This window comes from Podarcis bocagei (assembly GCF_964188305.1).
Source record: "Podarcis bocagei genome assembly, chromosome: 4".
NCBI lineage: Eukaryota > Metazoa > Chordata > Lepidosauria > Squamata > Lacertidae > Podarcis > Podarcis bocagei.
The window spans coordinates 65,760,097-65,786,931 of record NC_138128.1 but is presented as its reverse complement, the minus strand read 5'-3'; the positions used below and the strand labels follow the sequence as shown (position 1 = coordinate 65,786,931).

General features: G+C 40.7%; 1 protein-coding gene across 5 annotated transcripts; it reads right to left on the bottom strand.

Annotated features, from left to right (window-relative positions):
- Positions 1–789: 789 nt before the first annotated feature.
- LOC308584633 (uncharacterized protein) lies at positions 790–26,830 on the bottom strand. 5 transcript variants are annotated; one of them, XM_081189488.1, is made up of 13 exons: positions 26,689–26,770; positions 25,684–25,764; positions 20,295–20,352; positions 14,466–14,541; positions 13,242–13,373; positions 12,159–12,282; positions 10,865–10,925; positions 10,729–10,775; positions 6,802–6,877; positions 5,524–5,625; positions 4,360–5,184; positions 3,809–3,889; positions 790–1,455 (listed from the first exon to the last, which is right to left on the bottom strand). In XM_081189488.1, the coding sequence occupies exons 4-13, from the start codon at positions 14,472–14,474 to the stop codon at positions 1,140–1,142; spliced, it is 1,773 nt and encodes a 590-aa protein (XP_081045614.1). In that variant the 5' UTR covers positions 14,475–14,541; positions 20,295–20,352; positions 25,684–25,764; positions 26,689–26,770; the 3' UTR covers positions 790–1,139. The 5 variants fall into 5 exon arrangements, with proteins under 5 accessions (XP_081045614.1, XP_081045613.1, XP_081045611.1 ...); XM_081189487.1 differs by lacking the exon at positions 20,295–20,352 and having other exon boundaries at positions 26,689–26,830; XM_081189485.1 differs by lacking the exons at positions 20,295–20,352; positions 26,689–26,770 and adding an exon at positions 26,163–26,274.
- Between the last annotated feature and the right edge of the window lie 5 nt (positions 26,831–26,835).

The following is a 26,835-nucleotide window of genomic DNA, read 5'->3' as shown; positions in this document are numbered from 1 at the left end:
GCCTAGTTAACAAACTTTTTGGATTACGAACACTTCAAGCCCGGAAATGAGTGTTCCGGGGGGGTTTTTTGGGTGGTATACAAACGTACTCCGTTCGGGGGTGCACTTCCGTTTTGAGTGCCACACTTCCGTTGTCCGGCAGCAGAGAGGGGGGCATCACGGCTTTTCCCGCAGCTGTGAGGGAGGGCAGCTGTGCACCCACTAGCCATCTGGTTGGTGGGCGCAACTCCCCCCCATGCTGCTGTGGGAGACACATGCTCTAGGGAGCATTTCCCACAGCAGTGTGGGGGATGGTGGATCTGTGTGGATCCAAGCTCAGCTACTGATTGATTGATTGATTGTGTGACTGCGGAAATGAATAAAAGTCTCCCATCCAAACAATCAGTGCAAGTAGGAATGTTTTGTAATTTTTATTTTTACCATCTACAATACTGTTTTATTTATTTTATAGTACAGTACATTGATTATTGCTTTCATTTTATGGATCAATGGTCTTGTTAGATAGTAAAATTCATGTTAAATTGCTGATTTAGAGGTTTTTAAAAGTCTGGAATGGATTAATCCATTTTGCATTACTTTCTATGGGAAAGCGTGCCTTGGTTTAAGAATGCTTTGGTTTAAGAACAGACTTCCGGAACTGATTAAGTTCATAAACCAAGGTACCACTGTACTGAGAAATTCAAATTGCTACCATCAAATGAATTGACCACATTACCATAACTCTTTTATTTTCATATTTTGCAATGTATTTCCTTTCAAATTCATAGTAAAAGTTTATTGAGAGCAGTCTTTGTCTTTAAATTATTTTATTACACATTTCATAAGTTGAAGCAATATGTGTACATTTCAAAATAGGGGAAGTGAGACGAACACAGCTTTTGTGGTGCTGTAAGCTGCGGTCTTCCAATTTCACTATAGGTAACCACTATTTTATTTACAGAAGTTGGACATTTGTCTCCACATACACATAACAAATGTACCACTATCTACATGTAAAAATCCCCAAACATTTGTGGAAACTAGTCTTACTACTGATACGAGTGCTGTAATTTTTAAAGATATGCTTCTTCAGTTTGAGAAAAGGTTTGGTCCCCACACAAGGGATAATGGGTAAACATGCATGGCCACACATACTTGGCTCATTTCCAAATCTGGTGCTGTTTTGGAGGTAAATCATAGTGTGATCTATCTTCATCTTCAGATGCATAGTCTAAAGGCAAACCATAATTGTAATCAATTGTTACTACAGGCAATCTTTGCCTTTGCTCTGTCTCCCTTGTAATTTTATGTTGAAGTTCCCTTCCAGGGTCCAGTGAAACTGAACTAACTTTCTGTTGCACGGATGAAGAGTGATGTACTGGCTGTGAGGGATATGGTGCAAAGCTGGTTTTTCTTCCTTTGTTAATTTCATCATCAGAAGGACGGCTTCTCCTGTAATCTTCAGGGCAATCAGGCCTATAATGTGAAAACAATTATTAATTGTAAACTTCTTCACCTGGTCAGGCAGTCATCAAAGACAGGAGAGACAAGCGTAAAAGGTTGCACTTTACAAAAAGAGCTATGAATTGCTCATTGAAACATAAGCAATATGCATTATTTTCCTGAATACTTCCTTTCCTCGGAAAGGAACCTGTCAAATTAAAAATGTAAAAGGTGTACTCCTCCAAGTGATGATAACGAAATTCCCTCCTAAAAGCTTTTTAGTTTCAATACATTTCACAGGAAAAATGTTACCAGTATAGGTCCCAATGCATAGGAAGATTCATACCTGCACACAAGGCTCAGCCTCTACTCAAGAAGAGATTTCAGGGGTCTCTTCTGAAATATGATCCGTGTACACAGTGAGATGATCATGCTATGTGAGAACAAGAAGTCTCATGCATGCTGAGACCCTTGTGTCTATCAACACCACTCAGAATTTTGGACTGTGGTGACATAATACAGCATTAGTGTTTTGAAGTGTGATACAGAGCAGTCCAAAGCCTCTTTGTCCTGGTCTGGAGGTGTGGTTGGTTGGACCGAGTGGAGGTATTGCTCCAACAGGCTCCTGCTGCCTGTGGAGTGATGCCAGCATCACAATGTCAGTGCAGACCTTCTCTTTTTGCCTACCAAACAGGCAAATGTAAGGACCACCGGTGGGATCCCCGCCCCACTGGCAAATAGCCCCAAAGGAGAGAGCTCTGTCTGAGGGCAGGTCGATGCAGAGATCTGCCTGCCCCTACTTTCTGTCCCGGCCACCATGAATAGCAGGGCTGCAGATGTAGTGGTGGCCCTGCCACGTCTGTTCAGCCCCACCGGACTGGGTTAGGATTTCCCCCCTTTTATTGCTTCCCCTTCTGTCTTCCGCTGAGACTGTCAAATATCTTCCTAAGAATATGATCAAACACATTGTCTCAACAGGAATATCCCCAAACACAAATACTTAACTATTTTGCTGCTTCATCTCAGTGTAAATTACTTTAGTTTATAATGAATTGTTGCAATCAAAAATGGTTACTTCCTGACTTCCTGCTGTACAAATAATAATATACGGTAGGTTACATGTTATAATATACAGGGACACGGGTGGCGCTGTGGGTTAAACTAGAGCCTAGGACTTGCCGATCAGAAGGTTGGCGGTTCGAATCCCCGCGACGGGGTGAGCTCCCGTTGCTCAGTCCCTGCTCCTGCCAACCTAGCAGTTTGAAAGCACATCAAAGTGCAAGTAGATAAATAGGTACCACTCCGGCAGGAAGGTAAACGGTGTTTCCATGCGCTGCTCTGGTTCGCCAGAAGTGGCTTAGTCATGCTGGCCACATGACCTGGAAGCTGTACACCGGCTCCCTCGGCCAATAAAGCGAGATGAGCACTGCAAACCCAGAGTCGGCCACGACTGGACCTAATGGTCAGGGTTCCTTTACCTTTACTTTACATGTTATATATCACACAGGCAGAGAAACAGGTTTGTGGTCAGCAGCATGAATCCACACCACACTGACCAGATATATACCCTAAGGATCAGTTACTTCAGGCCTTCTCTACTAAGGCCTCATTTGATGTGATGATGTGATTTCCTTTAAAGCTATATGACTTTTGGAACTATATTGCTTTCACTGCCACTTGATCCTGATAAGCCATCCAAATTCTAAGAGGGCATCATTAAAAAGAAATAAATGAAAACTTATTTAGGGCTACAATTCTGAGTCCAATTATACCCAGTAAAATTAATGTTATCTGGAGCCACAATGCTACCTCTCTCCTACCCACAGTTAACATACTAGGAAACCAGCTGCAGGATTCTTTCCAAACCCTCTTCTGTTGGATGCACATACTACTCCAATACCTTAACTACAAAAGGGACACATTAGAACTGACCCCCAACCACATCTAATTCTAACCAGGATTTCCAGTTAAGCATAATTTGAAGCCAGAGTTTGATCTTGATTAAAATCCTTTTTAAACTGGAACCAATGAATTAGTTTGTGCTGTTGTATCGCTTAACAGCAGCCACGGTGGGAGAAAGGAACTGAGAAGAGGGTGGAGGAGATGTAGGGGTGTGTGATTTCAGAGGCTGCTCCTAATTATAGCTAAGAGGGAACCAAAAGTTGTACCTGCTCCAGCCTCTAAAGAAAAATCTTTATTTTCAAAGCTGAGTTCCTCAAGAATGAAGTAATTCTATGAAAGGATGTATTATGTCCACAGGAAACTGTCTTGTTGCAAAAACAAAGCAGGAGTATGTATATTATTAGAAAATGTCAATCTTTTAGTTTATATTTTTGAATGTGAATCAGTGAGATGCTCTGCATAAGTGCCATGATAACGCCTTTACCTGCAATCTCTATTATAATCATTTTCTCTGTGAAGTAAAGGAGATTCTGTGAAGTGCTCATGAGAAAGAAAAGGATGACCTCTATAAGGAGCAAAATTGACATATTAAAATAGTGGAAAGTAAGAAGCATTCTGAGTATAAATAATATATATAATAATTAGCATAACATTAAATATATATATGGAATATGAAGTTTATACAGTCAGAAAGTTAATTGTATATGGAGTTTAAAGAAAAACAGTATTTGAAACTTGATAATTTTCACCAGTATTCGTGTTCTCAATTCCATAAATACAATAAATTATCAAAACTATAATTTGCTAATCTGGCTAGGTTACAGAATTCCACTGTAGATGGGAATATCAAAAATAGCCAGGATATCAGGCTCCTTGACCTCAGAAATCTGAAATCTAGCAGTACATAAACGGAAAAGGAGTCTTCCTAACCGCTTTGTACTGTTCTTCCGTTGTATTAGTTAATAGCAGCTACTGTCAAACACAGGAAACTGATCTAGAGAGATGTATTCTCTGAGCTAGTAGGGTAATTCTTACCTTTCTAAATATTCTTCACATGGCACATCATCATGGGGCATGTCGTCATTAAAAGGTCCCCTATTTCGAAAACCTTTCAGTTGTGTTTCCTCAGCGATATCACTGTAAGACCGATCACCATGAAAACATCTACATCTTGATCCAGAATCTCTATCATCAAAATCTTCTAGTGGCACCTCTCTTTGTAAGTCATCGATGTGAGGCTGGTGGTCGGGGAAAGGTGCCATTCTTTGTCCATGGCCCCTACTAACAAACTCAAAGTCTCCTACTGGTGGCTGCATATCATCATGAGGGGGACAGTCATGAAAACGTCTAATTCTTTGCAGAGATCTCTTGTGGAATGTTAGGTCTTTTAACTGCACGTGTGGTTGAAAGCCATCATTAGGTTGCGGTTCATAAAATGGTCTCCGCCTTTCCACATGGCCCTCCTCAACCTCCGTATCTAGCAGCATACTTCTGAGAACAGGGATGTCAGGGAAATGTATTTGCCTCTGATCATGACCCACATTACTAAGATCTTCTGGTGATGCCCTTCCTGGAAAGTCGTCAGAAAACTGATCATGGAAAGGACTCAGCCTATGTTCTGAGCCCCTTAAATCCATCATGCGCATTTCTTCTTGATAGTCATCATCATAATACTGGCGGTCAGGGAAATGCGTTTGACTTATTTGTACTAGTGGCTGCAAATCATCTTGAAATTGGTGATCATGATACGGTTTTCGCCGTTGTCCTGGACCTTTGTTAATGAAATCGAACTCTCTCAATTGAACCTGTTCTGGTAATTCATTGTGGCCATAGTCAAAAACTCTTACTCTTTTCCCAGGCCTGTTAAGGAAAGGGTTCTCATTTTAAGAAAGGCAAGTATTGAAATCAGCAGATAAAACCAAAGTGTAAAGAAATATCTCATCTCTTAAGAGTATTACATTTACAATTTATATTTTTGGTCATAGTTTTAATGTTCACGTGTCAGTTTTCATTATAGAAGAAATCCTTGAGTGGAATTATTTTGACCTTTATTGCACTTTCCGCAATTTAAAACCTAATTATCATTAAATTATGGCTTAATTGTAAGCATTACAATAGAACTATACAGATTTCATTGTTCTGACAATATTTTTCATACTTCTACTTTCTACTTAAGAAAAATGAATTTCTGCAGGTTACCTAGGATATTCTTCATTTGGGAATGCATCAATATGTTCATCAATATCATTTGGTGGAGGTGCAATATCTCCATCAGTATCCCATAAATTCATTCCAAGATTGCTAGAAAATGTCAAACGGAATGTATTAATTGTTTGCTGAAGTTACTGATGGAAAAATACAAAGCAACATTATAATGAAGAAAGGAGGAAGTTTTCAACCACATTTATCGGTTTCACACCTGTATGTAAATCTATGTTTATACTTTCACAAAGCTGGCTCTTGCTGTACAGTTGTATTTTTATGAGCAAGGGACAGATGTGCTTAATCAGCATGTAGGACACCCAGATTTCATATTAGGACATGTTACTCTTTACTTATCAGTTTATCAGAATGTATATTTAGTATATATTCAGGAAGTGAACAAAAAAGTTGTCAGGTTTGCATTTTTTAATATCTTTTTTTTTGGTACAGAAATTATCAGTTTAAACTAAGTGTAGAGATATTTCCTATTCTATTGATTCAAGAAGGAAGCTTCTATTGATTCTGGAAGCTTCTCTGTGTGATACAAGCTGGAAGTTTCTAGCTAACAAGCAAGCTTCTATTCTGCCTAGAAACAAGCAGAAGTTTGAACAGCTGGTTTAAATGGGTTCTGTTATCTCTTTCTGTCAAGGTCATGCTGATTATAATAATAGGCCAGAAGGAGCCTATTTCTTTCCTCTGTTCTTTTTCACTTTCTGTCTCTTTTCTTCTTGCTCTGTACACAGTATGCTTAAGCAGTGCCTTTTTTCTAAAAAGTGTTTAGGGGTACTCTCATTTTCCTACTCATATTGAAATACTGCCCCCTCAATGAGGCCAAACTTAAGATTCACAAAATGTTTAGGGGTAGGTGTACCCCTGTGTCCCCGCAGAAAAAAAGCACTGTGCTTAAGTGTTGAGGTTTTAGTCATATTGTAAGTTTAAATTAAGTCTGCTGCAACTGGATTTCTTATGGTCTGTGATAATCCTGAAATTTATGGATTTGTGACCATAAAGTTCATTTGTCTTCAGTAGTAAAAAGCTCTGATGAATGAAGTTGATTGCCTCTGGTCTCTTTTTTGGGAACCCTGCATTGTGTTTAAGTTTTTACTAACCATACACTGAGGTCTGCTCTGAATCAATATGGAGCAGAATCCATGACAAAAGTACCATATTTGTTATTTGTTATCACAATCAAAGTCTGAAGAAGGAAACACTGAACTTGTATAGAATAACAGAAATGGAATGTATTTAGCAATGAAAAGCTATGTATTTACTTACCTTCTCATTGGCTGTGTTTTGAGATCTGCCAGGTATATTTTCCCATCAATATGGTGACCACGAGCCTCCCCAAAAGCTAAACAGATTTTGCAAACATTAGTTGTGTGGAATGCCATTTTGTGAACAGTGGAGGGAACTGTTGATAGGGGTTCAAAAACTGCAGTGCATTTCTGTTCTAGGAACAAATTCTGTTGTACTTACCATGGGCATTTCTGTTCTTCTCAAGTGAAGAAGGCCAGCTAAGTTGGGGAAATTTCCACGCCTTGAGGAAAAGGAGGCAGTCTCCTTCTAGAGGTTGCAGGTCCACCCCTACCCTCCCTCCCGATCCCAAGGCAAAGGTAGATGGTTCAAGGATCATTTTAGATCTTTGATGAGATCCCCTATGGATATGATACTCGCTTTGAGGAGAGGGGAAGGGGATAGGAGCACAAACAGCTAAGCTGGGGGAAAATGAAGGAGCTATTCTCTCCCAGGGAAGCAGCTTGAACAATGGGGCCTAGCTAATCTCCTTTACTTTAAAATAACAAAGAGTCACAGGTGAGCACAGAATTTCTTTCCTTGAGTGCAGAAGGCCATCTAGGTTGGGGATTTTGAAAAGCAGTGCATCTATGGATAACAACTCTATGGAAAGCCCATTTGCCAAAGTTTCCCATCATAGGATGCAAATATGTTAATTTTGTAATGTCCAGTGATAGCAGAGTTGGCTGCATGCAATTCTGTTCTGAAGTGCTCTGTCACAAAAAGCCACTGAAGTTGATTCCTCAGTGACTGAGTGAGGAGCTATTTCCTCTGGCTTCCATAGGAGCTTGAGGCTTGGGTGTAAAGCAGGTACTATTTGATAAAGGCAAGCTCACAATGGGAAAGGTCAGATCAAGCAGCAAAGTCTGGCCAAGGCAGACAAAGTCAAGTCACAGCAGGCACCCTTTGAGTGGGAGTGACCTTCCTTAGATATTTATAGAGCCATCATGTTTCACATTGAAGACACAGCATTCTGTTCATCAATTTAAAACAGTTCTTCCCTAGATAGGAATGTAGCTACCACCTTCCTAGAATGTTGGTTGAGAGAATGCATCGCATTGTTATGACCCCCCCCCCCAAGCTTGGAACCTTGCAGTGCATGGTAGAGGATGAGGTTGAGGTCCCTTCCTCCAGGGGTGGGGAAGAAGTGAGAGGAAGAACCATTAGTTTTCCTGGTCAGTGGACACAGCCCTGTCACCATCCTTGGACTCAGCTGATGAGTCCCCTGCTGGATCTCCTCCCCAGGTTAGGAGAAGTCAAACACTACAAAATCAAACAAGGCCCTTTAACAACCCAGACTGCTCCTCCAGGGAGGCACAGCCACATTACAGGTGGCTTTCTCCCTGCTAGTATATTTTCTCATAGCTACCTTATGTAGTAGAGAGCTCTAGCAGAGCAGGGTTGCTTGGAGCTATCCAAGGTCCTGATTTTCTTTGTCCTCTGCCTTCACCTGACCTTGGGCTTGGCTGGCTTGGCCCATTGCTATTTAAAGATATGATTGAAATTTGCTGGGACTATTGTTCTCCCTGCTGCTTTCTGAGTCATCTAGTCCTTCCTTCCTCCCTCCCTTCCTCTTGTGCTAAATTGTAGGAACCCTGCTAGATTGTCTCACAGCCTCTATGTAGGAGTTGACTGGGCATCCGGGAAGGTAGTCCAGAAGGAGACTGCAACGTCACTCTGAAGTGTGGCTCCCTCCCCCAACTTATTTGGTTTCATCAACATGAATAATGTTGTTTTAAAACAACACAGCACAGCACAACAACACAACACAACACAACACAACACAACACAACACGATAATAACTGCATCAGGCTGGTGTTGACATATTATTTGTTCTATAAACTGTTTCCTAGAATTGTGGTGTGTGAGGGGGAAGACATCTTAGATCTAATTCATTTTTTACTAGAGCCCCAGGTTCTAACAACCAGACTCATGTGCAAAGACACAAGTTAGAATTAAAGAACAGGGTGCCTCTGAGCATATTCTGAACCGAGGAAGTTGTTGCCAGTATCAGAGGTGAAAATAGATCACAGCACTTTCACACAAAAATTACCTCCTGGTTAGCTTTCTAACTTCTGCTGCCTAATTTAGGTGGCAAAATTTGTTTTGTTGATGCCATTGTTAAATAACTGGGAGACAGAGGGTGTAAACACATTTCCCCTTGTGCAACAGGCATTTCCCCTCCTGTCATCCCCTATGCATGCCTCCAAAATAAGCTCCAGAGGGTTCCCTAAACATCTGGTCCAGAGTCTGAGGCTGCATGGCAGCTGCAGGTGGGAGAAGAGGAAGGGAAAGTCATGCTGTGCTGCCAGAAGCCTGTTCTGCTGGTGCCACAGCCGTGTTGGATAAAACCCAGAAACGCTTGTGGATCTGAATAACTTAAAAATATACTAGTAGATCACGAACTACCATCTGCCTACCTCTGGCCTAGAGAACTTGTATTATGAGGTGACAGACAAATGCAAATAATAAACAAAAAACAAAATAAACTGTGATTAACAAATCAAGAGATAACCTCATCGCAGTGCCTCTTACTAAGACAAATTCTTCCTTCCTTCCTTCTTTAACCACAATAAAGCAGTTAATTGACCCCAATATTAACTGCTGTTAAGGTTAACCAGGGTTCTAATTTAACTGTGATCTGGAACTGTAGTTAGAAGGGAGAATTTGACCAAAGAAGGAGAGGAGGTATGAGGTGGGGATGTGTATTTCCAAGGCTGACTCTTGATTTGCCAAGCATGGTTCTCAGAGAGCTAGTGTTGCTACACTGCACTGGTCTAGTGGGTGCTATTTGCCACTGCTGCTATAAGCAGAATATTTTCAATCTCTGAAAAAATAAACTGTGCCCAGCTGCAATATATGGTTTGTCATTATGAAGATGGGCAAGCAGGAGCCTCTGATTCACATACTCCACCCTCATCCTTACCTCTTCTCCATCAATTGGTTAAGAAAATTGAAAACTTCTGCTTTAGCATTAACCATAGTTCCCTGTTTCATTCACACTCAAGGAATTGTGGTTTGTTTTAACTGGGGTTACTTAAAACTAATTAGGCTTAAACTCTTATAAAGAAGGATCATCCTTTTTAACTAACTGCAGTTGTTTGGGATCTTGAGAAAACCACAGCTGGAACAAACTGCAGTTCCCTACTTTTGATGTAACAGGGGCATCTGATGATTACTGAAGCGGAGGTTTTTGACATATTCCTCATGTACAAAGTAGAAGGTAAAATGAATATATGAGCCCAAGGATCAGAAAGGCTCATTCTCATAACAATGAATTATGGTTTGTCATTTCATTTAACCAATGTCATGGACTCTCACAAAAACAGCTTATTACATCCACCCCACCCCACTAGGCATGAGAGTTATCCATTTGATGAGTAACTTAATAATAACCTGAAACTTTGAGTTCTTAGATACACCACTGTGGTCTCTAACGTGTAGAAATATATACTGAAGTCAGAGACAGTGGAAGTTGCTGTATCCAGTATCTGCATGGTTCACATCACGGTGATCATGCAAATGAGAACTCCACAAAATAGCACATTAAAACGATTTACAGACATTTTACAGACAGTGTCAGGACTGAATTATCATGAGCTACATTACATAAGCCAAATCACATGAAGAAGGCTCTATTTTCCCTTACACAAGTGTAAAGTTTTCTGTGCACATATGGAGAGATTGTAATTTTGCACTTTTGGTATAGCATCCTGCTGCTCCTATGACCTCCAGGAGAAGTTTTTTTGAGTTGCATAAAACTAAACAAAAAGAAAGGAGGTTGCAAAAGTCTCAGTATGATTGTGGCTGATTTTGGGGGGCAGCCTTTTGGATCCCAGCTATGGCAACTGATATAACAACAAAGTGCATGCAGAACCTTGACTTTTGATCAAGGGGCACACAAATACCTTGGATTGCTGTTTCTGGATCCCAGCCTTCAACGTCAATAAGATATCTAAAGGAATATATGCACAGATGCAGATCACCAAGCAGAACATATCACTCTACTGAAAATAACTGTTTAATATTTTATATGATACTTACCTACAGATAAGATAACCTGTTCTATTAATTCCATTAGTACAGTGTACTCCTATGAGCTTTGCTATTTAAAAAGCAAAAGAATGTGAATATAAAAATACAGTAAGTGCACAATAAAACAAAGACTCTTGCTGTTTGCAGAACTGGTCCAGTAGTGCATCTTTAATCCCTTAATGCTGAATGTATTGGCTCCTACTTAGAGAACCACAAATTTAGCAAATGGCTATTTGCACTCTGCTTCACTTCCAAAACCTCTTCTAAGATGTGATGAAGACTCTGAAAGCTGACAGTCTTGAGCCAACTTCTCCCTCCTTTTCTGCTTAACTAGTAATTAGTATTGTTAGGACTGAGATGGCATCTTATGTAGTCTGCATGCACTATACATGGAGCAGAATTCACCTAAGGACTTCTCCTTCTGCAATGGACCTTTCTGCCTACCCCATCACATGAAATTGGCATGGTGGGGAGATCAGGTAAAAAAAGGTAAAGGATCCCCGGATGGTTAAGTCCAGTCAAAGGCGACTATGGGGTGTGCCGCTCATCTCACTTTTTCAGGGCAAGGGAGCTGGCGTTTGTCTGCAGACAGCTTTCCAGGTCATGTGGCCAGCATGACTAAACTACTACTGGCACAACGGGACACCGTGACGAGTGCCAGAGCACATGGAAACGTTCTGGGGGGGGGGGGGGATCAGGAGAACTCACAGAACGGCATGCAGGGGAGGAGAGGGATGATCATTCCATCCAGCAAGGCAAGCTGCAATGCTTGTGCAGATGGAACATTTGGAAGCGCGTGACATTGAATTCCACCCGAAGAATTGCTTTTGCAGGTCCAAAACTGAATGCAAGGCTTTCCCTGCAGCTTGATCCACACTATGCAGAAATCTGTTAATGCATGTGGATTGACTTTTCTGGACTGAGACAATGATGTGGATGCACATTTTTAATGGGAATTGTTTCTACACAGTAGCCGAGATCCAAATAAACACACAAACAGCTTTGCATGCACAAAAGGGCTTTGTATTTGTATTTCTTGAATAGCAGTCTCATGCTGCGTAGCAAACCTCATTTGAAACTGGGCCAAACTACACAATAAATGCATGTATTTAGTGTCTCTGACTTTTCTTATTGAAAAATACACTGTTAGTAAGGGAGGAAATGGAAACATTGTAAAATTCCAGATTTGTTACATTGGAAAACTGTGAATCCGTATTCACAGATTCCAACAGCAATTAGTAAATTATACATATACGGACAAATACTGTCAGTGTTTTACAAAATGAAAATTACTGTTAATTACCATTTTCTGCATTTTCCCATAGGAACTTTCTGACCAATTTTTTGAATTGTAGAATAGTAGGATCATCTGGAACTTCAAATCCAATAGTATAAAGCTTCTTATAGACCGCATTTTTAGGCAAATCCTATCAACAAGAAGGTGAACAAACGTAGCAAAAAATTGTAATTTAATCACTGCATATCTCTAAGATTGATCCAACTTTTAAAAATTGGCTCTGAATAAAGTTCATTTTGTAGGAACTGAAAGTGCACAATTATGTCTGGTGAATCATTTTTCAAAACACTCTTGCATCAGTCATAATTACTGTTGGTACAAATCCCCATACTCAGAAAGGGAATGTGATTGCAACAACTCCAAGCACTTTTGTGTCATCTGTCTTCCTTGCACTGCAATTTATTTATTTATTGCACAAGATCTGACAGGAAACCTGCCCCATGAGATCATATTTGGAGAAAGCCCTATAGAGTTTTAAACATATGACATAGTGACGTGGCTAAGTATCCAGTTTCAAAGGTTTGAGCGTCATGGCATCATTATAATCATCCGCCAACACATAAACAGATGTCAGCTGAAAATATAATCAGAGTGCTTCTCTCCGTTTCCAACATTTTTGGAATTTCATTGTGATACGCATTTCATAATTTGATTAAAATCAATGAACAGAAAGATCCTGGTTTCAAATTGGCAAATCTTACTCTCATAATCCTGTCACTATGTCTCACTACCAGTCTAAGTGTCTGATGTAACTCAGTCACACTATAATCCACTAAAGCGAATCAGCCCATTGATTCTAATATACTATTGTAATGAAGCCTAAATGCATTCTTGCTCTTTCTCCCTACCTCTCCTTCTCTTCCCTTGTTCTGCTGTTTTGAATGCCCTCAGGGGCATGGATCTAATCCTGTTACACTAAGCAAAGCCCTGTGCACATAGATGGCAAGTATAAATAAATAATTGGCATTTGGAGCTCATCAAGTTCCTCCACTGTTGAATGCTGCATAACACATAGAGAATTGGTATGTTTTAAGATCAGCATTAGAAAGTACGCAGCAAAACTCGGAAATACAAATTTACTATTATTACCTTCACATGATAGTATCTTGTTGTATATGTTAAATCAATAATTAAGCCAAGCTCTATATTTAGAGCTTTTATTGCAGCTATCAGATCTTTTGGCGTGAACTTTTGAGTTGGTGTCAGTCGCTGGTTGATTTCCTAGGGTGGAGAAAAAAGTAATTATATATGAGAAAATGTAGCCATTGAAATGGAAAAATCTGACTCATAAAACTGAGAATTAGGAAATGAAACAGAAGCATTCAAAAGGAACAGGTAGTTTTGAAACACAAAAATTCTTAACTAAAATTAAACAGGAGGCAGAGGTAATATGAAAATTCAGACAGAAGGTTGTTGAAGGGATTTCTGTATTGGCTGCTGTAAGGATAATGCAAATTTAGAGCCCAAATGCCCTGAATTGAAGATGTGGTATTTTGCAACAACCTGAACAAGTGAAGTTACTGGAACTTCTGCCTGCTTCTTTGGAGAGAAACTGATAAGCAACTTCTAGGTGGAGCAGATCATTGTGGAGTAAACATCTATACAGTTTCACCATTTGAAGCATCCTTCTCAAAACACCTCTTTGCATCATATTGAGTAACAATGCTGTTTATCAGATAGTAAATAGCAAACCAAACCTCCCATTCTCCACCCAGTACAGACAGGCTAAGAAACAGTACTTCTCAACTGGAAGAAAATTCTCTCCCCTATTCACCTTTCTTTTCTTAAGTTCAATTTACATATCACCCCCTTCCTTTTCCTCAGCCTTAAGGAGTGAGTAAGCAAGACCAAATTCAATCTGTGTAAATTGAGATTCCTGGAAAAGTGTCATGTGACCCATTGAAAAATATGGAACTGCGTGATGTAGGTGCACATAGGATACAGGTTTGACCTTTGTATGTTCTGGAAAGAAATTGCTTTCTTTCTTGTAATCTCAGTTAATAAAACTCACAGGCGCAACTGAGCGGCAAACAGGGTTTTTGAGACAAAGGGCCAATACACAGAACACAATAGAATACCCTGCCCTACAACCATGACAGTCTTGAGCCACATACAAAACACAGCAGGGATAGGAGGATACTAAAAGAGAATAGTCTTGTAGTTTAAAGACTATTCTGTTGCTCTTATCTGATATTGTGCTGAATGGGATTATCCAAAGGGGGATAAGTCAAACACATAGATAAAATATACCTGAGTTTATGTGTTATGCTTTGTGATTAATATAAATGTATGAAAGCAAAATTTTATACGTACCCCTTTCATGGGTGCTTTGAAAGGAATGAACCGGGTTCCTGCTATAGGTTGTCCAATTGGCGATACATTCCGCCATCTGTTAAGAAAGGGGAAATATGGTTGTATTTAATTCTGTATGCATTGGAAAAATACAGGTTATAACAACAGCGTTTTACAGAAAACATAAGGACTTCAGTCCAGAGATATGTACAAAAAGCAGAAACTTGCTTTCAGAATACCACACCAATTATATGTTTTGGTGCAGTTGATATTGGTTCTGAATCTAGATACTCTTTAATGCTGGAAGAAAGGGAAGGAAGTTCTGGATTTCCTCCCCCTACCCAACATATTGTTGTCTCTGACCAAACTCAGGGTTCAACCATACAGTACTTGGTGCTGTACGTGTAATCTTCAGGCCAGTGTTACTGTGCCCCAGAAGCTATGTAGGCAAGCATTTGTGTACACTTCATTTCCAATCCAACATTGTTAAGAAGGTTGATTTCTCCTTTTCTGTAGCGTTGGTCATGCCATTCCAAACAGGTAAGCATGTAATGCTTACTGAAATCTCAGAGCATAAGCCTGCCCTATTGATTTTAATGGGAGAGAGCTCAAAATTCTCCTATAGAAATGTGCTCATCTTTCATTAGGTTTCTAGAAGGGCAGCTGAATTTGTCTGTCAAAGCACAAATAACAAAAGAATCTTGAGGCACCTTAAAGACTAAGAAATTTATGAAGGCATAAGCCTTTGTGAGCGGGAGTCTGCTTTATCAGATGTATGCTCTCTTCAGTTGCAGGTGGGAAGAGGATTATCAGCAGTGAAATCAGAGAGAAATGAAATTTCAAAATTTACAAAGGACAATTAAATTAGGATCAGAATGTCTGCAAAAAAACCAGAGTGAATATTCCCCCAAACCATGACAAATGTTAACATAATCAACAGTGATGCTGAGTTAAATAATGTATGTAGTGAGACAGGAAACCATTTTCTCTTGCTATTATTGTGAGATGATAATCAAGTTTTTTGTTGCCAAACAGCACATTTTGCTATACAGTAGTACTTGCTACTACTATTACTACTACTAATTCCATGGGGCATCTATTACTGCTGCTGCTGCTACTACTACTAAATTATTTAGGACATTTCTATGTAAAAAGCACACAAACCAAACAGAGGTAGTCTAGAATACACTGATATGATTAATGGCATTGAATGCCATTGTGAGATTCAGGAAGGTCAACAAGGCTACACTGTCCCTATGCATCTCCTGCCATAGGTCCAAATCTGGGCTGGAAGCAAGACAAAAACCTGTATCATTTCAAAAGTTTCTTTTTGAAAGCAAAGCTAAAATATACATTACTTAATGCAGCAACATATAGAACTAGAAATGAGGTTGGCATGCTCCAAGCTTAGAATGCATCTTTAGCAATTTTTAAAAATGGGAGTCACTGTGATGTGGCTGTTCCTATGCTATTTCTGGCAGGGTTTGAAGGAAGCAATTGTGAGCTGGTTTAACATGTTTATATCCCAAGCCATCATCTCTGATATATGAGAAATAACCATTGCTCCAGCAATGTCTGCAATCACTTCCTAAATTTTTTTACGAGGCGCATCCATACTGCAGCAGCTTCTATGTTGTTGCCAGTTACAGTACATTAGGGGGCTGTTGTGTATTGAGCACATATAGTAAGCATAAAAACTCACGGGACTCATAGATTTAATTTTGGCTTTAATTTTGTATTTTATATGAGATACCCTATTATGGAACTAGAAAATAGAAATTTTACTTGCAAAAGTAATGGGAAGCCTCTGGCAAAGTGAGAGGTAGGTGAAGAGTATCTCTTGCTACTATGGAAGTCTTTGGCTTCCCACGTTGTGCTAACCGGGTTGCTGCATAGGTAGCCTCAAACTATGGCTTACTGGGACTGCTGGGTGTGCAGGCTCCTGCAGCAGAGCTCACAGCTGCTTTGCTCCTCTTAAGTCTTTTTCACACCAACAACATGCTGAGCTAAACCAAGGTTTGGCTTAACGTGTCATCTGAACCCCAGCTCATGATCAAGCTCTTTCCCTGCAAACAATGAGCTGTAGCTAAGCATAAACCATGGCTAAGAATAAACCATGGCTAAGAGCAAACCTTGGCTACAGTTTGCGGTTAGCAAGGAGAGAGCTTAACCACAAGGCCAGATTCGGACACGCTAAGCCAAATCTTGGCTCAGCATGCCATATGCATCAAAAGGACAAGGGAAGCACACATACTTTGTGCAAAGTAGGCATCTTTTTACTGTGGATATTGTGAGGAACGTTTTTCACATTTGCGGGTGCTAATGCAGGATATGGGGTGGGGATTTGAAAACAGAAGCATGGATAGTGAAGCTATCCTGCAGAAAGCATTATTGCCTGGACACTTAGCCATGTCACATTCATTGTCTCTTGCACTATTATTGGGGATTCAGCATGCAACTGAACATAAAACTCAGCCAAGAGGCCCTCTAGTTTGCTTTTAAAAAATTGGGATTCACAACTATGCTCTACCATTCTTCATAACCTGTCCCTATATGTATATTCTGCTTATTAAACATACCGTATTTTTCGCACCATAGGGCGCACCGGACCATAGGGCGCACCTAGTTTTTAGACGGGGAAATCAATAAAAAAAAAATCTCCTGCCGGGAGAGGCTGCGCAGGGCTAAAGAAGCCATAGCCCCGTGCAGCCTCCTCCTGCCGGAGGGGTTGTGCACGACTATGGCACAAGCCTGCATTCGCTCCATAGGACGCACACACATTTCCCCTCAGTTTTTGGAGGGGAAAACTGTGTCCAATGGAGCGAAAAGTACGGTACATATGATGTGTATTGAGAATGGATCTATGTGAAGGTAATTTTGAAAATGTGTATGCATTTCCAGGGATGTGTATGCATTTCAGTACCCTAAATAATTCATTGGCTATCCTCTCATGAGTAAAAGAAGTAGAAAAAATACTCAAAATAAAAAAGCACATTTGCATATTTTGCAGTATCATAAGATTCAGCTGCCCATTTTTTCATAAGCCCATGTATGACTACAAGGGCATGTGCAGGCATACAAGACCATTATTTAATCTCCAACTCATTCTTGTTGAATGTGTAAGACATATTAGCCTCCAACACCAATTTAAAACTGCAAGCAGTGTTTTAGGAATGCGGAGCAAGAAAGAGCAGGCTTAAGATAAATTCATGGATGGGGAACCTCAGCCCAAGGGGCTAAATGCAGCCCTTAAGACCTATTTACCTGGCCCACAGATCTCTCCCGTGACCACACCTCTTACTGGTCCTTAATTGTTTTTGCCTGGCTGAAATGTTTTTAAACTCTTGATAGTTCTTGGTTGCCTGGATGGAAGGAGGTGTGGAAATGCATAGAGAGGAGTTTACTATACACAATTAAGTTTCACAATTCCCATTCCACTTCTGCCTCTGACTATGCTCATTGTTTGCCTCTGGCCCCATCTGCTACAAGCATGCTCCTCAAAGGGAATGGGGACCAGGCTGAAAAATGTTCCTCATTACTGCATAAAGCAATGCAACTATAACCTGTGCTACAACACTTAAGGCTTTGACATAAGGATCTTCTCATCCCTTATATACCAATGACCATCTTATCATAACTGCTCTGCATGTCAGGATTGGGGCTTCAATGTGGTGACGCCTACCCTTTAGAACTTCCTCCCATTACATATCAAACAGGTGCCATCTGTACTCTCTTTTCAACAGCTCTTGAAGACTTTCCTTTTTAACAATTTTTCTGAGTGGATATTCCTACCCTAATGTTTTCTGTATACATTTGAAATTGTTTTCAGATATCCAGTTGCTTTATGCAAGTTTTCATTGTATTCCGAAATCACTTTAAGATGCTTCGAAAGAAGCAATTATAATGGGGGGGGGGGAATAAAATATACCCCCCCATTCAAAACTCAATACTCAATAGTATTGAGTATTGCTCAACAGTAGCAATGGATAGCACAGCCTGTATTTCTTGCTTTATATACATGCTCCCAAAGTATGAACACTTATCGCTATGTCTAACAGTCAATAGTGCATATTTCCTAAGTTGTACTTAGTGGCACTTGCTTCAAAAATAAACTTATTTTGCTTTAAGCATGATATGGGTTAGTGTGTTGGACTAGGACCTGGGAGACTAGGGTTCAAATCCCCACCTCAGACATGCAGCTCAACAAGTGGATCTGACTGGGTCAGCCACTGTATCCCAGTCTAACTCACAGGGTCACTTTGAGGATAACATGGGGAGAGAACCATCTAGCCACCTTGAGCCCCTCGAAGGAAAGGTAGGATAAAAATGCAATAATGAAATTATTAATAGGCTGAATAGAAGAGAGCTTTGTATGTTGCTAGCCAGCTTTTACTACAGCTGACAAAGAAAGTGCCACATTACCTTCCAACAGTTTGGCAAATTGTTTCCATAGCTTAAAGGTTTTCATTGGTTGCTAGTGGTATGCCAATCCACACCATAGCTATATTGAAAATGATGCTGATGATAGAAGAAGCAGCCATCCACTCAATGTGTATGTATGTGGCTAGAGAGGTTAGGAATACTGGAAGCTGTCTTACTCAAGGATGGACCATTGGCTCACATAACTCACTACTGTCTGCACTGATGGACAGTGACCCTCCAAGGCTACACTATAATACTTTTGTAGTAGGTACTCATTTGGACTCTTTCAGACACAGTGCTTGGTATCCATAACAAAAAAGCAACACAGTAAAATTTTATTTTTCAAAAAAGAAAATTTATATACTGCTTAAGCTTTTTTTTTTTTTAGGAAAATGGTAAACATTTCCTTTATTACAGTAAATGTTTTCCACTATGTGAGCTTCAGCTTCCATTCTCAAAATGAATTGCCTCAGAGTAGTTTATAAAAAAGTATAGCTGACGGGTGAAATAAAGAGACACAGAGGTGGTAGAATTCTTATATTTTATTGTCAGAAATATTGGCTTGTCTGAAATACAAATAAAGTAAGATTGTGGGGCTTTCTTCAGATTAATTCAAAGATTGTATGGAGTAATTTCAAGGTTTACGTATGTAACCACTTAATGAAGATAAAATAAGCAAGCGTTATCTGCTGCCACATAGCGATGCAACACAGTTGTTCACTGACCAAAGTATACTTACCATCTTTGAACACTAAAACTCTTATCGTAGGGATAGGCTTTCATTCTCTGTTTGTAAAGCTATCCATCTACCCAAACTGGACTGGGATCCAGCAAGCACTACTGAATTCAAACAGCATGCCAAACCACTGATTATGATCCAAATTTACAGCTTGAGTTTCCAACAAGGAAATGAGTTAATATTTAAGTTGTGCTTTAACCAAGCAGTATGATATTTGATAAAAGCAAGACTCAAAGACTTATTGGTTCATCTTAAGATTCTTTTATCAGTGAACCTTGCCTCAGAAGTATGCATGCAAGTATCCTATAAAGTCTTTTTTATTACTAAACATGTTTAAAATTTATGAATGTTAATTTTTATTACTGTATTCATTTTATGGTAATTGCATTCCAAGCAGAAGGCTTTTTGATACTAACCTGCAGTAAATATATCTGAACCACCTCAAATGGTTGAAGAGGCTGCCAAACATTTTTTAAGATACTAGGAGAAAGAGGCAATACTCATGAACCCAAGCTGAAAATGAAACCAATTTTTAAAAACATTTGACTCAATATGTCCTGGGCAAAAATGAGTACGTATCTGCCACCTTTTGGCATACTATAGCTGCCACACATAATATTACTGCTTGAAATTGCTTCCTTGGTAGCAACAGCCTCATGCAGTGAGCCATTTCATATGTACTGCCTCACCTTGATGGTCAACTCCCACCACATTTTGTCTCCACACCAATGCCAAACATTCCAGCTTCTGTGAACATGGAGATAAATGAAATAGTTGAGCCTGATCCTCATAGTGAAGTGATGCATACAAAACATCTCACCACATGGAGGCAGTTTCAGATAAACCAAAACCAAAGCCCTCTCCCCCGTTGAAAATCCTTCATCTGTCATGGACTCTTTACATTTTCCAAGAAAGTGAGGAAGGTCCTTGTCATCCATTTTCTTCAAACTGACATGCAGAGCTGAAGTTTTTTGTTTTAGTTGTTGCTACCTTGCACTACCACGCGGGTGGCGCTGTGGGTTAAAGCCTCAGCGCCTAGGGCTTGCCGATCGAAAGGTCGGCGGTTCGAATCCCCGCGGCGGGGTGCGCTCCCGCTGCTCGGTCCCAGCGCCTGCCAACCTAGCAGTTCGAAAGCACCCCCGGGTGCAAGTAGATAAATAGGTACCGCTTACCAGCGGGAAGGTAAACGGCGTTCCGTGTGCTGCGCTGGCTCGCCAGATGCAGCTTTGTCACGCTGGCCACGTGACCCAGAAGTGTCTCCGGACAGCGCTGGCCCACGGCCTATAGAGTGAGATGGGCGCACAAACCCCAGAGTCTGTCAAGACTGGCCCGTACGGGCAGGGGTACCTTTACCTTTACCTTGCTATACAAGGAAGCATCTGGCAAGAGGAAAAAAGATATCTCCTCAAGTATCATTTCCTGATTAAATACTAGATTGGGCAAACTGCCAAGATTTACTCTGAATTGAGGATGACCCCTTAAGGCAGACATGTCCAAAGTCTGGCTAAGGGGCCTAATTCGGCCCGCCATTCTATTTAATCTGGTCCGCGTGGCAGTTTATTTCCTGGGGTAAAATCTTAAAAAACAACAACAAAAAACCCTCAACTACTTTCTAAAAAAAGCTCAACAATTATGGTCGGCCCTCACTTCATCAAATCTGGCCCTCTTTGAAAGAAGTTTGGACACCCCTGCCTTAAGGGGAGAACATAATTGATAGTTTTAAACATGATTTGTCTCATCTTCTGGAAGATTTCTGCCTTTCACGCCACTGAGAGCCATGCATCAAACTGAATGTTAGAATTATGCTGAACATTAAATAGGTGAAAACCTACTTAATATTATATTAGTCTAGGATCAATTGAAGACAGAAGTGCCTGGCGTGCTCTGGTCCATGGGGTCACAAAGAGTCGGACACGACTAAACGACTAAACAACAACAGGATCAATTAGAACAGAGTGACTAATCTTTTTCACCCTGAGGGCCACACTAGGGGCTGCCACCCCTCCAGGTTCTGCATGCCAGTAGTGGTTGTGCCCAAAGAACATGTGTACGCTCTCCTACTCAGCTATGCTGGTATACAGTTCACCATAAAGGCAAGCACACATGCAGTAGAGTGGGGTGCAGAGGGACAGACCAGCAGAGGAGGAGTGAAGGTTCCAGCATTCTTCCTTTGCACTGTAGTACTAGGGTAGGAGGCTTTCCTCCTACCTCAATGCTATAATGATGAAAAGCCAACAGTTTCAAATGTTTTACATTCCAAAGCAGCCTTTTCTCTCTTTTGTGCAATGCCACTGCAAGGCAACACAGGAAACAGGAAGAAACCTTTCTTCCTGTTTCCCGAGCTATAAGGCCTTCTTGCAATTGTATCGCACCAAAGAAGAAGAGGTGCATTTGCTAGCTAAGCTGAGACAAAGGAGCACAATTTTTGGAGAGCTGGTGAGGCACCCTACAGCAATAACACTATGCCATCTCAGTGGGAGACTTGCCTCACTGCGCTCATGCAGTGAAAACTTTGGAATGAAATCCATCTCACGCAGACTTAAGTTGCACTCATCACTTCCTCTAACAAAGAGATCAGGTAGTAAGTGATGGCAGAAATGGAACTAATGAGAAAAAAAGAGGGGTACCAGCATGTTCAGTGAAACCCCATGGTTCGCAAAAGTATAAAAAATGTTTTTAAAAAAGAATCCCAAGTGGCAAAGCCCTCAATGAGGCCTGAGAATACTCAGTACCTATGGAAAGTTGACTGTCAGATGGAGAAAATCAACAGGGGTGAAGGTGGAATTGAGTTTTGTGGAGAAAAACAGAGCAGCTGTAATGGTTGTACACAATTCCTCATCTGAGTTAAAAGCTATTTTTTCATAATAGGAAAAAAACTTAGGACTGCTTGCAGTGACCCCAATTAACATCTGATTTAATACTTCAAACTGTGTAACAGAAATACACAAAGCGAAGAATATTTCAACTGTCCCTCAAATCATAAGGAATGAAAGGAGAAACACTTAAGCAAATAGCTCAGAGTAAAGAGCTATCTTATAATGCCCTCCTCAAGACTCTACCATTAAAAAAATTAATAGAAGGAAGGGAAATCCGTCTTTATTCTATTTAGGCAAACTGAAATCGATAATATTTATCACCTGTTAAAAGAATGATCATGCAAGCACCTGAAATTATGTAAATAAGTGCTTTTTTAAATGTTTGCTAGCCTACGTGTCTTATGAATAAGTAGCATAACATTTTTAATACAGAAGTATAGTTCCTTCTTACAATAGGAAACAAAGACATTTAACTGTACTCACTTTCTATTCCTTATTATTTAGCTGCCTAAAATAACTTAGCTGTTTAAGTTGAATGTATTTTTCCTAATATGAAAAGAGAAAATATTTACCAATCTGAATTGCTTAATTAATTTTTATTAGATTGTTAATATCCCTTAAGTATATAATGACAATGCATTCCAAGTAATGTGTATTAGCACTTTGGATAATGTATATTCACCTATATTGTTAGCAAATTCATTATAGGTATAACAATTACCGGTAACACAAAATAAAATAGAATAACAATGTGCAATTTGAAATAGTCCAGCTATAGTGTACAATTAAAGGAGGACGTAAAAACTGGAACCTTCAACTTACTGTGAAAGTTATCAGCATTTTTTTTCTACAGTAAAATATGCCTTATATGCTGTAGGACCAAATCATATTGGGAAGGTAAATCTATTTCTGAATTATTTCCCTTTAATTAAAATATTTATACACCTCTTTTCATCAATACTTTCAAATCAGGGTACAAAAAATAAAAACAAGTCATACAACATACACAGAAAGCAGCAGCAGATAAAAACACAATTAAGTCATATAATACAGCAATCCTATACAGTACTCTCTTACTGAAGAGGAAGTTCCACTGAACTTCATTCTCAATAGACATACATATTTAGAATAGAAAAATTCTTTTAAATGACTGAGTAAATACAAAATGTTTTTGTCTGGTTCCTAAAAGATAGCAATGGTGGCATCAGGTATACTACCCTTGCCATATTGTAACAAATACAATCTCTGATATTTGGTATTTGAAAGAGAGTATCAGTGAAAGACCCTCTGACATGGGAGGAAACCCATTGATATGCATTTTATATTTTTGATCTGCTTTATGCATTTACACCTGGCTTTGGACCAGAGATAGGATCTTTTCATTGGTGTGCTCCACATGTGTAACTTCACTACGTTTTTGGCACTGGGAACAGCCATACTTCTCCCTATTTTAAAATGTTGCTTCTATTCTTACTGATGCTCTTTATTGGTGTTGTTTTTGCTTTTATGTTAATGTTCAATTTTAAATCAATGTGTTACCTTCATCGGAAACGTCCACTGAGAGGCGAGATGGAAACCTTTTAAAAACTGAAAACCCCCAGCACTGTCTTCTTAGCAAAAGCAGCCAATGTCCATTCTTTATAAAATCCTTTCAACCAATTTATCACATTTTTTTTTTTCATATACCCCTCACCAAGGATCTACTAGCCAAGAGGTATCTGGGCTGCTATAGTCTGTGTGTACTACAACTCTAGTGCTGGTATTTGTATGGGTGTACTGTGAAGGCATAGAGAACGGCAACGACATAGAAGAACAAATGAGAGATGGCAGGTTGTGTAACAGCTCCTTAAATGAACAGCTGCTGCCAGTAAACTCAGCCAGTAATGAATTCCATCTAGCAGCACATACTAAGATGGCTAATATAACTGTCAACAACACAGGCAGCTCAGTGCACAGAGGCTGTAATGTGCAGCTGCAATTGTATAGGAGCTTCAGTACTGAAAACTTATCTGTGCCTAGTTCAGTGCACAATTGCGATAGTCATGCATTGCTTCTCTTAGTATGTTACCAAGCTGGAAGAGGTGAAGTCCTGTTGGTTATCAGCTACACCCTGAACAAGTTGTGACGATTGGCCTCTAGACAAAAAAATCAAGCTCTACTATGCTACCAGTTCTAGCCTAAAAGATAATGTACCAATCTTGCAACTACAGTTCACTTTTATTTGCACTATTTTAATTGGTACCTAACTTCCCAATAATTCCTTACAATGTTAAGCTTTTGTTCTCAATGCAGAATTCCAGCCAAGTTATCCTTCTATTGAGGGTTGGACTACCAAGTTGATCTGTTTATTAAAATCAATGCATATTTCAACTGTCTGTTAAATGCATACTCAATTTATGTTGGTAATTTAATGCCAGGTTACAAGAGTGTACAACAGCAGGAGGCAACAGAGGAAGACGCAGAACAATTCAAACTAAAAAATATGTCATAACCACAAACTTTGCTTTCGAATTGCTGCAACAGTACTCCTTTAGAAATAACACTGCTTAGCAATATTGTTTCTGTTTAATTTTCTAATGTCACTTCCTGAATTACTTCAATTTTATCTTGATATTTGGATAGCTTTATCAAACTAATCTCTACATTTTAAAAGCACTTTTCCATAGAAAAGTTGTATTATGTTTTAAGAGAGTTCTGGGGTATTTTGGCATGTCACAAAAGTGGAGAAAAATTGGGACCTTAGGGGCTAAATGTGATGAAGGAAAGCAATTACTGTTTAATAACTGTTAGACAATTATGCAAGTCAATGCTGACAATCCAACAGTTAAAAATAACCACACTTGAATAATACTTTGGTAAAGTTGGGCTTATGTAAATAGCCCGTGCTTAGTTAAGTAGCATATGTTTCTGCATGTCATGTAATTAATAAAAACCACATTTATGACATGATGATGTGGTATTATTCTGCCATGTCACAGAACTGAAATGTTAAGAACGCAGTTTCAATTAATTCCTCTTTGCACACATTTGAAGATCAAGAGAGAAGAAACAGGAGCCATCTATGGCTGATGGAGGAGCATTCACAAACACGGTGGGATAAAATACTTACCTGGGGGGTGGTAAGCTGTGACTTCATGTTGCTGCAAATACTTACCTTAGCTTATGGCAGATGGCAAAGACGGTGCTGCAGCAAGAGAGAACAGGTGGGGCTGTCAGAGCCCCCTTCCTCCCTCTCTCCATGTAATATTTATAGGATACTTACCCAGCGGGAATACTATTCTTCTTAACCATGGTGAAAGCAGGAGTGGACAAGAGTGCGAGGCAGCAGAGAAAATGGGCAGCACTGCAGCAAATGAGAGAGAACCGCGCCGTTAACCCGGTGCCAGTCTCTTCCTCCAACTCTCACAGAGCCGAGAGCCCTCAAAGGCCCAGGTGTGATGCAATGGTGGTAGCTCACCAGCCATGCATAAATAAAGCAAGGGAGCAGAAGGTCTAGCTTTTGTTGCCAAAGAGGAGAGCTGAACCCTTACCCAGCGCTTATCTCCCCACAGTCCAGCCCCATACCACCACACCAACCTTACTTTGAACACAGGAGAGCACAGGAGGACGGGGGATCAGACTGCAGGGAGGTAAACGGGCGGGGGTCCCCCAATAAACCCAGTTTGCTTCCAAAACCAGACCCTTGCCCCCTCTCTACTGGGGCACTGGGAAAGAAGAGCCTGATCGACAAACACCCCTCACCGTTTGCTTGGTCTTAAATGCACGCACTCGAGGAGGTGGAAATGAGTGGGTGGGGGTTTTAGAGGCATTAGCAGCTGGTCGGCTTGTGAGCTTTTTTTTTTTGGCAAGGCGCGGAGATAGAGCTGAACCTCTCAGCCGCCCGGCAAAGCACCTCCATTTTCCAGGAAGCAAATCTGGCGGAAGAGAACGAAGCTGTCTCGCTGGAAGCTTGGAGGAGGAAGAGCTGCCCGACCAACCTGCCGCGGGGCGAGGGGGGGGGCAGGTTTCTGCTCCCCCCCCCCAAGCGAGGTGGGGAGAAAAGGGGGCGGCACAGACTCCATAGGAAGCCCCGGCTCCCCGGCGGCGGACACCGAGGTTGGGGACCTCGGCGCCGGGCCCCGAAACAAGATGGGCGTGTAAACTATCTGCGCACCGAACCCTTCGGGCCCAGAAATCAACCGAGCTGCGGCGCGGCCTTCGCCAGGCCTCGCGAGAGGACCGGTGGCGGCTTCGGCGGCGGCAAAAGCGGGTGGGCGGCTGCTCGTACCCTCAGAAACGCGTTTTTCTCTCTCCAGAGAGAAGCGAGCGGACCCAGCGACGAATAAAGCTTCCTCCGTCACGCTCCGTCACTGCGCATGCCCCGCAGCCGGTCAGAGCGGCAAGCGCATGCCCAGCGGCCGGCGGCGCGCATCGG

Coding starts and splice junctions, on each gene's coding strand:
- LOC308584633 (XM_081189485.1), bottom strand. CDS start 26,230: ATGCCTCTAAAACCCCCACCCACTCATTTCCACCTCCTCGAGTGCGTG. Junction 5,626..6,801: donor AAAACACAGCCAATGAGAAG/GTAAGTAAATAC, acceptor GACATTTTCTAG/CAATCTTGGAATGAATTTAT. Junction 1,456..3,808: donor GATTATAATAGAGATTGCAG/GTAAAGGCGTTA, acceptor TTCACATTATAG/GCCTGATTGCCCTGAAGATT.